Raw genomic sequence first — 16,626 nt, 5'->3', positions numbered from 1 at the left:
CATTGTATTCCTTCCGTATTCGTATGTGCCTAATTTGCGTTTGCGGTTCATTAATCATAAAAAGAAAAAAAATACATGTCATTATTTTTAAATACTCGCAAGTCATGAATATAGAACACATCCACTTTCTATGAATGTTCTCATTTTTCATTTTTATTTGGATGTTATTGACTTTATGAATTATTGTTCAAAACTATTTTTTATGTTAATTACTTTAATCATTTTATGAATTTATATTGAAAAAACCTTATTTTTTTAAATGCGTTGCTTATTTATTAAACATGTTATATAGGTTGGGTTTGACCCATTAACTTGTGAGCCCGCAAACTCATAATTAAACGGGTTATATGGGTTGTGTTGGGTTGAGGTTTCCAACCCGTGACCCGCCAACCCATCAACTCATATATTATATGGGTTGGGTTGAATTTATGTTTTCTGACCCGTCAACCTGTGACCCGTCAACCCGAACTCAACCCAATTGTCAGGCCTAATATAAATAAATAAGCAAAACATTATTTGTATCTTAACACTTCACGATATCTCTTTTATTATGAATTTGACAATTACTTGCCATATATAACAAGCAAATAAACAATACATATCAAGATTTACGTGTAAAGACCAAACTTTCATTAATTTCAATTTTCCTCTTTTGATGTTGATGGATATTCAATGAAGTATTTAAGTAGAACAACCAAAGCCAATGACTCCACATCCACATAAATTTTCATGTTACCAATTTCATGCCTAACCAGTACATCTCTACATCTAAAACCTATGCCACCAAATCAAGATTTGGTTTTTTTCTCTTATACATTAAATGGTTGTACTTCTTGCTTTCATGTACAATCCATCAACATTAAGTGTCTCAAATAACATGTGATTCTTACAAATGATGTGATTTTGACCAGTAGTTTCAGTAGTCCCCATAAATGGGTTCGACAGGAGGAATCACTTGACCCAAGCTAGGTTAAACAACAAAACCTAGAAACAAATTTAACCAATCTGCAAAAGGGTTATCATAACATTATTTGAGATGTAAATCAGATACACAACTACACATTAGAAGAAGCCCAGTTCATATTGGAATCAAAGCCCACATTCTGTGATTGGCCCGCAATTTCCAAATCAAAACCCACATACTGTGATTGGCCCGCAATTTCCAAATATCATGTGAAATATAAATCAGGTACATAATAGTCTGCTGACATGGCATAAAAACTTAGTACCTAGAGTCAACCCAATCCACATTGGAATTAAAACTCGAAATACTAAAATGTAACAACTAAGATTCAAACCGTTGACTATTTATGCAAATATACCACTCAACAGTCAAATTCAATCATATGACCTCATAGTACAAATGCAGCTATGATTTTATACCGATCCAAATTCAAGAAAAAGAAAAAAAAAAACACATTATAACATTAAAGAAACACGATTGAAGAAACATAAAACCATAAGCTACAACAAAGATGATCTACAAGAAACATAAAAGATTCAAACTTTATCATTCATCAATCATCATCGACTCTTATTCTTTCTTCTCATCTTGCCAAGTTGCTTGCCATTGCTTGTCATAAAACGTTGTCTCATCAAACAATTTCTTTAAGGTATCTAAGTCCTCATTCTTTCGGATCAAAAGAACACCAGCCACTGCAACAAATAGAAGTGTTTTGCAGAAGAAATTTCCCATTTGGTCAACTAGACCAACCCCGGTCAAACTATCTACAAAGTAAGCCATGAAGAACCCCACCATTGCAGCTCGCCCTACACAACAATGGTTAATGCAGTTTTCAAGATTTTTTTTTTTTTTTGCATTCTAATTTTTATAAAAAATTTCAATCTAAATCGTGTGAGATTAACTAACCATTGAGTAGTTCAGCTTCTGGAAGATGAAACCTCTTCATCCATGCCCACCATGGAATAATGGAAGTGTCAAAAACTACAGGGAAGTCATTGTTGGATGATTCTGGGTTGTCTTCAAGCCATTTTCTCCTTTTAACCTCTGGAATTAGTAAACAAGAAAATCAAGAGGGGCATTTAGGTCATTGTAAAAAGTAGACAAAATGGATAAAAGAGGTTATATAATGTGGAAGATAGTGAACAAAGTTTTTTTGTTTTCAAAAATTGATAAGATCATCTTCCAGGAGTTTAACAATCAGAAAAAGATATGGTGAAACAACTGCCACACGCTTTACAAAATTAGCAATTTTAAGAAAACTTGTAGTTTTTTAGGAACAATCAAGAAGAACCATGTTTGGCAAGTCCAGTTTTAGCAGTTGCTTTTTCACTTTTTGTAGTCGATCTAATATCAATTAGCATAAAATCGTAAGGTCAATCATTTTCAGAAAAATGAAAGCTGTAAAATTCCACCCTGTTCGTCGATTTTCGGGATTTGCTGCGCTTGAAATAGTAATTGAAGCTGGGTTTTTTAAGCTTTGAAGTAAGATAACTGTTAAAGGAGCATGGAATCGTAGGTCTGAAGTTGCATAGAAATAGAGTTCCAAAATAAACCCTAATTCGACCCAATTCCATGTCTAAACCTCAAATTCCAAGATCGACTTTTTATCAAACACGTGGTCGACAGAATCTTACCAGCATCGATAACTCCGTCCCAGTCAGTAGCTCCACCTTTCTGAAACTGTTTCAAGTCCCATGTCCCCGAAACCCATTTGGGATCTTCGAATTTCGCCATCGCTTCCTCCTCCTGTTCCGCCATCGGAGCTCCGTTTCCAAGAGACGCCTCCTCCGAAGCCTTCGGCTCAGAAGGTTTCTTCTCCTCCACAGCAATGACAGCTCCGGCCCCATTTTCAGTAGCTCTAACAGACACAAAAAGCAGGTGTCTTTGAGGCTTCAAAGAGAGAAATGGGTTAATTGGGAAGTGGGTTTTGAAGGAAGAAGATAAAGAAGGAAGATGTGGTGTTGTTGAAGAGAACAAAGCCATTGATGAAGACATAGTTTTGATGTTTACAGTTTCTTTTTTCAAAAAAAGGAAGAAAGATCAGAGAGTGGTATGTGATGGAGATAACCTAAGGCTGAGAGCATGTGAGCATGGGGGGAGATTGGGTTAAAGATATTGGGGAAACTTATTTAGAAGCTTGGCATGTTTGGTAAAAGAAGTGAATCAATGCCAACAAGAACTACTGGTGGGTGAAATATGTTTCATTTCAACTACTTTCCCCAATTTAGTTACTCTATAATAAATACGGCCTTGAGAGCAGCTTCTCCGACAGGGTTAATACAATAAAGACCAAATTGGTAATATGTCCGTTTAACAAAATAATCATTTTTCTTTTTATTTTATAAGATATTTATCTTTCATGTAATTTGTCGTCTACGAAATATATTAATTGTTTGAGAAATAACTTTTTCTTTATTGTACAATATTTTTTGTTGATAATTTTAGTAGCATAACAAACATTTTATATAATTGGAATTAATACGTGAGGTAAGAGACTTATAATGTATATTATATATTATATGTTTGGTGAATGTGGAGTGCATGAATATATAAAATCGAATTATCAGTCGGTACGATAAATGACATATTCATCAGGGGTAAGGCGACCGCACCACCCCCTTGTAAGGCCTTAGGGGCAACGTCATTAGCGGGTTCCAAGGAGCAGAGGCCGTAACGGTAGCCCCTCTCTTGAGTCGTATGATTCCCTTCTCAGCTCTTCCTCTTCTAAAGGATTTCAGAATTTCCTATCAAATTGACTTATGTTTTCGCGCCCAAATTCGTAAGTGTTCATTTGGATTATCCTAGACTAGATTTCTTGTAATTCAGACATATGGTAAAAATGTCAATTTGGAAATCGACCTTACGCGCTCCGTTAGTTTTTCGGATTTCCACCATAACCCTCGTTAGCCCTAACATTTTTGGGTTGTGAATTATCTTTTCTAGACAACAAGCTGAATAATTCGATTAGGTTTTGTAAAAGTATACAGAATATCGAAAATGAGGAATCGTAGACTTTTGTCTAAGGTCATCCAGCTGTGAGTGAAGGCTCCTGTAAGGCTAACTTGGCAAGCTCTTGACGCCTGAGCACCAACCCAAATGGGCGTACTCATGGTGTGACATGATGCATGCTTGATGGAGGGGTAGAGAAGGGTTCCTTTCCTTCTCTCTTTTTCTTTCTCTCTTACTCTTTCTCTCTCTCTCTCTCTCTCTCTCTCTCTCTCTATATATATATATATATATATATATATATATATATATATATATATATATATATATGGAACAAGCTATTCGTAAATACCACCCCTTAATAGTGTAGTGGTGTTGGTTGAGGGATGTTGTGTTGATATGGCTAACTCCTATGTGTATACCTATGTGTATACCTGATAGCCTAAAAATAGAGGTGAAGTTTCATAGCTAATTCATAAAACCTTACATTCCATTAATCTTTTATTTTAAATATCTTTTTTTCAAACAAGCTATGCTGGTTCCCCCATTAATATCGGTAAAAGGTAAATGAGTTGCATGTTTCTCCCATAGGTCCTAAATATCATTATGAAATCGAAAAACCATATACTTGGGTTTATAAGGCTATTATGAGTACTCCATATGGTATTTACTATCATCTTAATGCCGCATCAACTTCACTATATCCATACTAACCCTAGGAAATACCCATCAATGTATGTTATCATTTTTATATAAATAAAATCTAAGAGATATAGAGGAATAAAATAAAAGAGGGGGGAGAGAGAGAGAGAGAGAGAGAGAGAGAGAGAGAGAGAAAGAGAAAGTGAGGAAGGGACAAAAGAGAGATTGTGAAGCTCCATGGAGCTCCTCACTTCACTCGACAACCACAATGTGCTTACTCAAGTTGACGGTGGTTTTCATCATGAGGTAACATTGCTACCTCATCATTATGCCCATGATCACACAAACACTCCTAATAGCCTAATGGTATAGGCTTAATCTCAAATCATGCTTTTTTTTTATATCATGATCTCACTATTTTGATCATAATACATAATTACTATTGATGATAGTTGATTGGATGAAATATATTACCAAAGGCTTTGTATCAGATAATCGAAGGAACGTCGGACAATACAAGAAGATTATTATATGCAAGGAGAGTTCACCCAAAAACTACAGTTAAACCCAAAACCCATCAACCCATGGTTTAAACCCTAAACATGAAGAAACGACTCATGAACCCTAAAACCGAACCCAATGGATTTCAAAACCCAAAAACTAAAATTATCGTGCACCGTTCGGTTTCACCCAAAAACCAACTCATGCATGCCCCTAACTAAAAGACATTGTGCCAACATTTAGAATGAAATTGATCATGGAAATGACATGCACAATCAACATTTTAAAAACCAATTCGAATCGGCCAATTGAACTGGTTTGATTGGAACTAGAGACGAAAGTGGTTCAATAACAATCGATTTTATGCCAATATCTACACCGAATCAAACCGAATGGTTTCTTCAAGAACCAGGTTAAAGCAACATGGTAGAATCGATAGAAAATCGTTTGAACCTATTTATTGGAACTGAATAGTTATATTTCATTCAACCTGTTAAAAAAACAACTCATTTTCAAAACCAATTAAACAGTTCGATCAATCATGGTAAAAGAAGTGTACACAACTCGAAGGTCGACACACACTACTGTCAGATGTAGGAAAATTCTTGCTTATATATATGTATGTATGTAAAGAAAAAGAAAATATATAAAAATTATGGAAGTCGGGTTGACCGACGATCAAACCGGGAATTGACTACCAGACTGGTTCAACTAACAAACAGGTTTTTAAAACATTGTGCACAATAATATAGAAATATTTTTTTTTATATACTTTCAAAATAATATATTATAGTCATATGATAATTATTGTTGAAATTACAAGTAAATTGCTTTTTAAACGAGATATGTGATATTTTTTCTACAAAATATGATTGATGTACTAATCACGGTATATAGTTTTATGATTTATTAGATATTTTATTTTTCCAAAAAAAAAAAAGATATTTTATTTTTACTTGTATTAAATATGATCTAATTCGATATTGTTATGGATTTGATGGATACATCATACATACATACATACACATTTTTAAAATTAAAATATATGATTTACTAATATGGAACATATATATGTAGTTCGTATCCAAACAATTTATTTGACCCGCAATTTAGACTTCAGTCCAGATGGATCGGGTCAAATTGCTCCAAATAATTTAGCCTATTCCCCCAAAACTCTTCCCTCATCTCCAAACCATTTTTTTGCTCCTTTCTCAGCTGAGCTGCAGAAACAGTTATGGAGGTAGCGACAATGGCTTCCCACTTCTTCCCCAGCGCACGCATAGTTTCAAAAACCAATTCACGAAGTAATCGAACTGTAACCGCTTCTTTATCATCTTCTAATTCGTCTATTAAAGCTTCCTTATCCACCAATTTTACCTCCCCGTTCGTCGGCAGCAGTATTTCCAGCGACTTCTCAGGTCATAAGATCCGACCTGCATCCCTCAACCCGTCTTCTAGCTCTCATGGAAAACGACTCGGTGTTACCATGGTATTTTCCCTGTTTCCGTCTCTCCTCTAAATTTCAATCTAATGTTTTCATTAGGTTAAATATTTGATGAATACAAGACACCCTTTCAAAATTTCATGGTAATAGATTAGTACCGAATGAAATAAATCAACCGAAGAGAACCGAAATTGATTTTCCCCTTTCAATTTTTTTCTCGCAAGCTATGAGCTCGATTCCAGCATAAAGGGTTATAGCCTGACAAACTGTTTGTTGGATTCAAAATCGATGCGACCATAATTACTTCACAACACCCCCAAACTCCATATTAGTATTTTTAACATTCCTAGGGTTTGGAAGGCCATGTACATATTCTATTCCTATCTTTCCAAGAACAATGAAATCAAAAGCATTTTTTTAACCTAACATTGCATGTGTTGTTGATTCTTGGATGTATTAGAGCATAGTTAATAAGGATTCACAAATAGATTACTTGAATAGCCTATTCAGTTTCTTCTTCTTGTTATAAAATATGGGATATCTTGCTTATGGTGCTTGATACTGATTCAGTATATGTGTTCATGTATGCATATACGTATATTTCATTTGATTTGTATCTTGATAGGTGATGCCTTTTTCAAGGGGAAGTGCTTGGGAACAACCACCTCCAGATTTAGCATCTTATTTATACAAGAACAGAATTGTGTATTTGGGTATGTCACTAGTCCCCTCTGTAACTGAACTCATATTGGCAGAATTTCTCTACCTTCAATACGAGGATGACAAAAAGCCCATATACCTTTACATAAACTCTACTGGAACTACCAAGGTATTATTATTCACTTTATTATCCAAGATTATTTATATATATATTTGATTCTAATTATACCCAACAAAGAACACTTATGAATGACTCATTCCATTCCTTCAAGCCAACTAAACATGAAATGGAATGTACTGATCCATTCCATTACCTTGCTCATTCCATTCCATCATACAAAACAGACACTAAGAATGAATAAATGTTTAATACAATCTTACTTTTGATTTTCTTTTACATTTTCCAGGGTGGTGAAAAGTTGGGGTATGAAACAGAAGCTTTTGCAATATATGATGTTATGAGGTAGCAAGTCTTTATGAATTTATGCTATTACACATACAAATATCATTACAATAGTTCTTTATTACATCATTAACATCTGAATGCAATAAAGATTAATTTTTTTAAATACCCTTTTGCAGATATGTGAAGCCACCTATTTTTACACTATGTGTTGGGAATGCATGGGGAGAAGCTGCATTACTATTGGCTGCTGGAGCAAAGGGAAATCGGTCAGCATTGCCCTCATCAACCATCATGATAAAACAGGTGTTTTTTTTATTAAACATTTAATTGAAGTTTTTACTATTAAGTTAAAAAAATATTGATGTTAGTTAATTGTTTTGTTAGCCAATTGCAAGATTTCAAGGTCAAGCAACTGATGTTGAGATTATGAGAAAGGAAATAAAGAATGTGAAGACTGAATTGGTATTTTGGTTTGACTTTTGTCCAGTTAGTCAACGCCTAAATGTGTCTATTTTTTAAATGTGTGTGTTTTGATGGTGTGATTGAAGGTGAAACTTTATGCAAAGCATATAGGGAAGACAACAGAGCAGATTGAAGAGGATATAAGGCGTCCCAAATATTTTAGTCCTAGTGAGGCTGTTGAATATGGAATCATTGATAAGGTATTGATTTTTTTTTTTTTACATAAAAGTAAATTATCAATTGTTTTATTTACTTTTTTTTTTTGTTGTTTTTGTAGGTTATTTATAATGAAAGGGGGAGTGAAGATAGAGGAGTGCTTTCGGATTTGAGGAAAGCACAACTACTTTGAGAGCATCATTGTTTTAAAAAAAATTAAATTAAATGTTGGTCATATGGATTTGTAATAGGGAAGGTAGTTAAAAAAATCCAAAATATTTTTGATAGTTCAACTATGTGTTTATTGAATTTCTTTTCATGATAAAAATGTTTTGTTGGGATATGTGTTTGTTATGTAATTGATTTTATATAGTATCCTTTATCCCTACAAAAATGAAGTATGATCACACGAGATAAAATTACACATTTTTTTTAATGTTTATCGTGTGTTGATGTGCATAGGATATATAATAATATATTTTGTTCCTTTTTTTATCTTGTAATGATAAATCTAATTTACTCATAAATCACACATAATTTTACATATGTTCCGGATAAGACTTGAAACCTGAATGAGGAAAGATAACATCTGATGTAGTTGGACTAGAGTCCTTTGGTACTTCTTATTCCTTATGAAACCATATATTATATATTTAGATGTGCTATAATTAAAGTTATTTGGAAGAACATGTAGATAAGAGTTGAATCTTAAAGATAGACTATTGCATAAATATATATGAAATAATGTCTTAGGACACTCCTTTACATGTCCAAAGAGTTCCTCCTTTCTTTAGTTTCTCTTTTCTTGAGGTCAAAGTTCAAATCTCGTTTGAAACATAGGTAGTCTCATGAATAGTTTAAAAGTAGATTACATTTGTTATTAAAAAAAATGTCTTTATCTATTTATTCCCCTAACTTTTCAGTTGAGTAGTAATGTGGGATGTGATGCTTTTCCAAAACTCTACTACAACTTTTCTGTTAAAATTATATATTTCAATAGAAAAGTTTACTATTTCACATATTTAGCACATAGGTGTAGCTTATGTTTTTTCAAAAAGCTAACATACACACCCATTTTATACTCATAAATCTACACATTTTTCCACCATATACTCCATGCCCACATACACAAACACAACATGAACATATCATATATATATATATATACTCATAAGATCTAGCATTGCAAAAGCTAGTAAAAGCCCATATAGTAGCAACACACATCAAAAGTACAATACCTAAATAACAAAAAAAAAAAAAAAAAAAAAAAAAAAAAAAAAAAAAAAAAAACTCACCACTTTCACCTCAATACAACCTCCCCGTACACTCAGTCGACCCACAAAAACACTTCTTAACCTTTATATTCCCATCCGAATCATGAACCGTATCCACCGCATAATTATAATGATAAGTCAACTCCTGCAAGGGTGGAATATTCTCCGCAGCAAAAAGCATAATATGTGGCATCCTTTTATCCTCTTGATCATACAACACATTTTGCGCATACAAATTCGGCGAACAACTATGATTTATAAACCTCCCCACATTCCCATAATTCGCCGCATCAATCGTAAACCCATCCGTACCCGTATCCATACCCACACCCGTACCCGTACCCATATCACTATAATTCTGCCCAATATCAAACAAATACTCATCATTACCCGTTCGTTTTTCCGCTTCCGTATCTTCCAGAAGCTCCCCTACATACTCACAAATAAAACTTCCGGAAGAAATCGAATTCAACGACCTAACCCCCCACCCGCGTGTTTCCGTTTTAAATATCTCCAACTGGATTTTCATCCCGTGCTGTGTCACCCTATTGTAACAGCTAGGTGGGCACTTACACGCGGGCCCGCATTCGTAAACCAACGGTTTCGCTTCCACGATCGCGCCGTTGTGATTATACGGAATCTCACCGCCGTTCTTGGCGGCGCATTTGCACCGCTTGTCGGAGCACCGCCCGACACAGTCGCATCCCGTTGGCGGCACCGGGCGGTACCAATCCGGGTACATGATTTTCGTAATGTAGTTGAAAGACGGCGGGTTTTCGTCGTTGATTGTGTTAACCGCTGAAATACGGATTTTTTCTTTTCCGTTTGTGATGTCATCGACACAGAGGCCTTCGCGGGTTTTGAATTTTTTGGATTTTACTTCACGGATCGCGAGTTCGGGTTGACCCGGGATCCGTTTTAATTCGAATTTGAATACTAGGTTCCCGAGTGGGCCCTTTTCTTGCCAGTATTTTTCGACGGTGTATAAACCGTCGTATATGTAAGTGGTTGTTAGAGATTTTGATGAGGGTTCGGTGGATTTACCTTTATACCCTCGGATGACACGAACGGGGATTTTGAGGTTGATGTTGTTTTTCAAAGCGATGTTGCCTCTTTCGAGCTTTTGGTCTAAGATTTGTTTGTCTTTTCCGATTCCGCCGGAACCGGAATAGATTAAGCATTCCGGTTTGTTGAGTTCGTTGTCGTAACCGCCGGAAGCAACGACGGAAACCGCCACCGGGGTTTTCCTGTTTCCGTGTCGGATGTAATCGATGCCGCCTTGAAGAAGCCAATGGAGGCCAACTAAGGCAAGTTCAACTCGGTATTGGAATTCGTCTCCGACTTCTATCCCTGGAATGGAACCGTATGTTTTTTTGCCTCGGTCGGGTATTTTGCCTTGTTTTTCGAGGATTGATTTTGCCGTGAGGTCAACTCGTTTTCCGGTCAACACGTGTTTTGACTCGTCATCTTCACTTATTTTTGCTTCTTCGCCTTGTAGAAGTTTGCGACATAAAACTTGGAAGCGTCGAAGGGTTTCCCTGATTCTATTCCGGGCGGAATTGGAACTCCGAGGACCAAAAGGTGGGACTGCGACTTCAACTTCAACTTCATGGGAATTGGGAAACTCGTCTCCTTGCTCTTCGGTTTCTTGAGCAACTGGTTCTTCGGTTCTCACAACAATATCAAGTGTACCGGTGTAAGTAGTTGACTCTTTAGAAACTTTGACTTTTTTTGATTTTGACTTGATCGGTGTTGTGGAGGTATGAGCACTTGACTCCTCAACTTTGACTTTTTTTGATTTTGACTTGTTGGGTGTTATGGAGGTGGTATGAGCACTTGACTCCTCAACAACTTTGACTTTTTCTGATTCTGATTTCATGGGTGTTATGGAGGTGGTATGAGTACTTGAGTCCTCAAGAACTTTGACTTTTACCGATTTTGACTTCTTGGGTGTTACGGAGGTTGTATGCGCACTTGATTCCTCAACAACTTTGACTTTTTCCGATTCTAACTTCTCGGGTGTTATGGAGGTGGTAAAAGTATCGGACTCCTCAACAACTTTGACTTTTTTCGATTTTGACTTTTTGGGTTTTATGGAGGTGGTATGAGTACTTAACTCCTCATCGACTTTGACTTTTTCCGATTTTGACTTGTTGGGTGTTATGGAAGTGGTATGAGTACTTGCCTCCTCAACAACTTTGACTTTTTCGGATTCTGACTTGTTGGGTGTTATGGAGGTGGTAAAAGCACTCGACTCCTCAACAACTTTGACTTTTTCTGATTTTGACTTCTTGGGTGTTATGAAGGGAACAACTGATGGAGCCATTAGGCCTATAACAACGCTCCTGTCTCCTCTTATAAATACCGGAGAATTGGTGTCATCTTTAAGGTGTTTCTTATGGCTGACTCTCTTACTTTCACCTTTGACTTTCTTGATGTTTTCTTGAATTGGTGCAAGTGATCTGATTGGCATCACTACTTGTGGTTTAGAATTGTGAAAGCTTTCATCTTCAAGATTTTCTTCTGAATCTTCATCAGATAAATCAATTACAGATCTTTTTTTCAGATCGTTGTCACATGTGTACACCACAAGATCCTGGCATACTTTCTTTATGATTTGAGATGCAATTTGTGATTCGTTGTCTAAATCATCTTTAAGCTTCAGGGCTTTCCCTTTTTGAACGTTTATGTTTGATTCCTCATCAACCACTATCATTTTCTCCATTGATTGTTTATCACTTTTATCACCCATTGGATCTTGATTTTCCATTAGAGACTCGTTGCTTTCTTTTATTTGAGTTTTATGGAGAGAATCATCTTTGACATTGCCATTGGACTCTTCACTACCAACCACTACAGAATCTATCAGTTTTTCATTTCTTACACTACCCTTATCCTCAATTCCAAATCTTCTCTTTCCATTGATTCTTATGCGTTCTTCTTTTGTAGGTTCAGTTGCATTCAAGCCACAATAAGGAGGGAACTCACGAACGGCTGAAACTCTTCTTTGAGGAAATTTCAACTTCCGTGTGGATTCCTTGATAGCATTAACACTACCACCATTATCATCCACCTCAATCACTCCAGTAACAGAGCTACTGATTTCATCCTTCAACATGACTAGATTGTCTCCTTTCTCCTTCTGACACTCCACAATCAACTCCATCTTTCCATCTTCTGTAGATTTTGAGATGTCATGGGGTAAAGATTCAACCTGTGTTTCTGCTATCCCAGTATTAACTGGCTGCATAATAGATCCACACCCTCGCGGAAAATCCCTAACAGCAGATACACTGCGAGGCTTCCATTTGAGGGGAAGAACAGAAGCCCCATTCGAGGAACAGCTACCATTTTGATTTGGAGTTCTTATCACAGTCGCATCAGATAAAAGGTCTTGGGACTTGAGCACCATTATCAACTGAGAAACTCGCCCTTTGATTCCTGAGCAACTAACAGTTAATCAACACAGATATTTAAAAAAAGAGAAAAACATAAGATCTAGGGTTACAAAGAGAATTTCTATTGTTTCGTGGCATATATAACACGAATTATCGATGAATATACAGCAAATTGGTAACTGGCACATATAATAAGCAAACCAAAAAAAAAAAACGAAACGATGTAGAATTAAATTGACTGATGCAATTAGGGCACTGGAAAAAAAATCACAATGAATTACATAAGACAAATGAAAAAAGGTAGGCGATAATCAAACAATGACGCCTAAAAGCATGGCTAATAACTAAAATCGAGAAGAAATTACCTTATACGATTAGGATTAAGACGGCATCTGAGAAATGAATGAAGCTTGTGCAGTGTGCGAGTAGAAGGAGAATTCGGGATCGATGTCTCTAAGCAACGATCAACAATCCCTTTCTGTTGCTTTCTTACACGCCGCAAAGTTTGTAAATGGTGAAGTGCTGATACGTTGTAGCAGAAAACGGACGGAAAACCAACCACGATCACTACGAGTGTGTACGTATAGATGCAATGTGTTGAGAAGGATAAAAGTTAGGTTTTATAATATTTGAGTAAATATTAATAATATTAATTAAAATTTATATTTTTTTTAATAAGAAATCTCTAGAAAATTCAGAATATTTTGGTCCAATTTATGAAAAAAAAAATACTAATTTATGTTTTGCACAAAAAAAAAATAGCTAAAAAGCTAGTTGATAAAAAATAAAGTTTGAAAAAACTAATTGACGGATATAAAATTACATAAAAAAAAAATTTTAAAAATGTATTTTTATAATTACTTAATGGGTATATTAATTTATTTTTTTAAAGCTAGCTTTTAAATTAGCTTATTGAGTTTCCCAAAATACAAAACTTAGTGAGTTTCCTAAAATACGACATACAACACACATATATAAATATAACAACATGTGGTTGTGTCGGGTATGTATCAACCCCGAGTCCATAATGACTCCATATAACAACATGTAGTTGTGTTGGGTCTGTATTAACCCCCAGATCCGTATTAACCCCGAGTCCATAATGACTTCGAGCCCATATTGGTTCCATGCATATAACATACAATCATACCAGTATTAGTCACATAGACAATAGCACACACAGACATATTAGTAGTTGTCACAAAGATAAATATCATCATACAACCATAATCCAGTAGGCCAATATTGGTGCCTTCGACCCATGAGTACAGTGAAGAGACTCCCCTGAACTATTCACAGACACCCAACAGCTACCACGGTAACATAACATCTAACCGAATCTCCCTAAAGCCAAACCAAAACCAATCCTTAGTCAAATGTTCAATTCTACCCAAGGTTGACCAAAATTCAAACTGGTCAAAGAGTCAACAATAAAAGCTAAGGTCAAAATTGCCAAACAACAACCCTTCATGTTATGGCCTTCTTTGGCCACGTCGTGGGCACAAAATTGCCAAAATAGTCGCTAATCCCCTAGTCGTCATGTCGTAGTGATTGGTGTGGACAGCTCACCGAGCTTAATCCATTTTCTTCTGATTTCAAGAGCTCCAAAGCTCAAATCTGATCCTTTCCAAGGTCTTAATGGATAAAGTTTCTAACTTTATCGATTATGAAGGTCCAAATCACCAAGATCTAGATTTTAAGTCTCAAAGGGACCCAAAATGCATCTTTCTCAATTTAATCCATTAAGTCCAAGTCTTCCTGTAACATCCCGAAAATACGGTCCAAAAAATTTTGTTTTTGAATCATTAATAAAACCATAAATCATCCATCATCATAAAGAAAATCAAGAACCATGTATCTCAAAATATCATGTCAAATACTGTATCAAAATCAAATAAGAAAACATCAGAGTCTAAGAATTTCTCAGGCTGAAACTACGGTGTGTGACATGCGATCATCCCGAGCCCTTCCCCTTGCTAGTGGAAGTACCTGAAACCAAAACTGAAAATTGTAAGCACGAAGCTTAGTGAGCTCCCCTAAACTACCACATACCATACAATAACACATACTGAGCCTTGCCCACTGCATCGGGCCCTGCCCGACATCGGACCGAAGTCTGGCATCGGTCCCCGCCTGGCATCAGACCGGAGTCTGGAATACAGATCATAGCAACAAGCACATAACATATAACATTTGACATATAAACATCATAGACTTCCTCGGGCTTGCCCCGACATCAGACCGAAGTCCGGTACACATAACATGTAAGTTAATTCTGCATCGAGCTTACCCTGGAATACATAATACATAACATGTATGATTCACAAAGACATCAAGCATACATATACTCTTCTCGGGACCGCCCCGGCATCGGATCGAGGTCCGGAACATTTAAGTTGCATTGGGCTAACCCGGGCATCGGGCCTAAGCTCGACATATACTAACATACATAAACGGGCCGGCATTGGTGCCTTTGACTCGTTCTTACTAAAAGGAAACTCACCTCGTAAGGCTGACTGTTGAAACTCGAGTGAAGAATCTTTGACTAATTTAATCGATATCTGATAATTCTTGACTATTTTACCCTTGGTCAAAGTCAATGTCCCGGTCAAAGTCAAAGTCAAGATCAAAGTCAAAGTCAACTCTCAGTCAACCCCAACTCGTTGAGTTCATGCACTACTCGGGCGTAGTCAACTAAGTCAACTCGTCGAGTCCCTTCCCATACTCTTCGAGTTCTTCCTGTCATAACATCGGGACATCTCGACCCTAACTCGTCGAGTCCTTCCTTGGACTTGTCAAGTTCTTCAGTTTCCGAGTCTAAATCTTGTCTAACTCACTGAGTCGTCTCCTAAACTCAATGGTTTCACTCACAACCAGAAAAGGGGTTAGGGTTCATGACCCCACTCACCGAGTCCAAGAACAACTCACCGAGTCCTCCATGCAACATATCCATTCAGTCGATTCTAATCCATTCTAATGCTTCTAATTCATAGATCTGGACTCCTTAGACTAGCATAACACGTAAAGTTGCTAACTTTACATGCATGCATGATGATATAAGACCAAAACACTCATTACAAGCTAGAAAGGAGGTCTAAGTCATGGCATGGGGCTATGGCCGAATAAAGGTGACAACTTTGAGCTTCTAAAGCTCAGTAATGCCCAGATCTGAAGTCCTTTCATCCCCCAAGGTCCAAATCTCGGAATGACCCAAAAAGTGATAATAAACAAGCATACATGAAGATCTAAGTGGATAGAAGCCAATGTATTAACAAGTATGAGATGCTACAAAAAACTCTAGATCTTTTGCTCTCTTCTTGTGTCTTTGCACTTTTCCTTCCTTCTCCTCGCTTCAAACCACACAAAGTGCAAAGAAATGGCTCAAGCATGCACAGGATCGATTAGGGTTTCGAGAGTGGGGTTGGGAGGTGATAAATACTAGAGTGGAGGCTGAATATGATGCTTAAATAGGGTGTAAACCCTAACGATTAGGGTTTCCTCCTGATGGACCCACTCGCCGAGTCCAGGATTGGATTCGCCGAGTAGATCACTTAAACCCCACATCCAAACTAGCCTCTACTCGACGAGTTAGGGCTAACACTCGTCGAGTATCTTTACCAAATGAAAACTTAACAACTCAATACATACTGGGAACGGGGCGTTACACTTCCACTTCCAAATCTGAATCAACAAGATGTCTAGTTGGATAGAATCTCCAACTTTATCCATAATAATGCCACAAGCTTCCAAGATCTAAACTTTAATACACTAAA

At 36.6% G+C, this 16,626-nt stretch overlaps 3 protein-coding genes across 4 annotated transcripts; 1 reads left to right on the top strand and 2 right to left on the bottom strand.

Annotated features, from left to right (window-relative positions):
- Positions 1-1,319: 1,319 nt before the first annotated feature.
- Positions 1,320-3,136, bottom strand: LOC145001087 (light-harvesting complex-like protein 3 isotype 2, chloroplastic). The gene is made up of 3 exons (XM_078960416.1): positions 2,599-3,136; positions 1,871-2,008; positions 1,320-1,770 (listed from the first exon to the last, which is right to left on the bottom strand). Exons 1-3 carry the CDS (start codon positions 2,957-2,959, stop codon positions 1,535-1,537), a joined length of 735 nt encoding a protein of 244 aa, XP_078816542.1. The 5' UTR covers positions 2,960-3,136; the 3' UTR covers positions 1,320-1,534.
- Positions 3,137-6,216: 3,080 nt separating this feature from the next.
- Positions 6,217-8,556, top strand: CLPR4 (CLP protease R subunit 4). The gene is made up of 7 exons (XM_078961251.1): positions 6,217-6,542; positions 7,123-7,326; positions 7,565-7,620; positions 7,740-7,866; positions 7,948-8,025; positions 8,112-8,225; positions 8,303-8,556. Exons 1-7 carry the CDS (start codon positions 6,288-6,290, stop codon positions 8,372-8,374), a joined length of 906 nt encoding a protein of 301 aa, XP_078817377.1. The 5' UTR covers positions 6,217-6,287; the 3' UTR covers positions 8,375-8,556.
- Positions 8,557-9,312: 756 nt separating this feature from the next.
- Positions 9,313-13,447, bottom strand: LOC145000205 (uncharacterized). 2 transcript variants are annotated; one of them, XM_078959398.1, is made up of 2 exons: positions 13,219-13,447; positions 9,313-12,904 (listed from the first exon to the last, which is right to left on the bottom strand). In XM_078959398.1, the coding sequence occupies exon 2, from the start codon at positions 12,865-12,867 to the stop codon at positions 9,487-9,489; it is 3,381 nt and encodes a 1,126-aa protein (XP_078815524.1). In that variant the 5' UTR covers positions 12,868-12,904; positions 13,219-13,447; the 3' UTR covers positions 9,313-9,486. The 2 variants fall into 2 exon arrangements, with proteins under 2 accessions (XP_078815524.1, XP_078815523.1); XM_078959397.1 differs by having other exon boundaries at positions 9,313-12,896.
- Between the last annotated feature and the right edge of the window lie 3,179 nt (positions 13,448-16,626).

This window comes from Lactuca saligna, chromosome 6, assembly GCF_052625555.1.
Source record: "Lactuca saligna cultivar CGN05327 chromosome 6, ASM5262555v1, whole genome shotgun sequence".
NCBI classification, from domain to species: Eukaryota; Viridiplantae; Streptophyta; class Magnoliopsida; order Asterales; family Asteraceae; genus Lactuca; species Lactuca saligna.
This window is presented reverse-complemented; position numbering and strand designations above follow the sequence as displayed.

Excerpts from the sequence above, each read along its gene's own strand:
- LOC145001087 (XM_078960416.1), bottom strand. The coding sequence starts at position 2,959 with ATGTCTTCATCAATGGCTTTGTTCTCTTCAACAACACCACATCTTCCT. Across the intron at positions 2,009-2,598 it reads GGACGGAGTTATCGATGCTG|AGGTTAAAAGGAGAAAATGG; the intron begins GTAAGATTCTGT and ends TACTAATTCCAG. Across the intron at positions 1,771-1,870 it reads AGAAGCTGAACTACTCAATG|GGCGAGCTGCAATGGTGGGG; the intron begins GTTAGTTAATCT and ends ATTGTTGTGTAG.
- CLPR4 (XM_078961251.1), top strand. The coding sequence starts at position 6,288 with ATGGAGGTAGCGACAATGGCTTCCCACTTCTTCCCCAGCGCACGCATA. Across the intron at positions 7,327-7,564 it reads ACTCTACTGGAACTACCAAG|GGTGGTGAAAAGTTGGGGTA; the intron begins GTATTATTATTC and ends TACATTTTCCAG. Across the intron at positions 7,621-7,739 it reads GCAATATATGATGTTATGAG|ATATGTGAAGCCACCTATTT; the intron begins GTAGCAAGTCTT and ends ACCCTTTTGCAG.
- LOC145000205 (XM_078959398.1), bottom strand. The coding sequence starts at position 12,867 with ATGGTGCTCAAGTCCCAAGACCTTTTATCTGATGCGACTGTGATAAGA.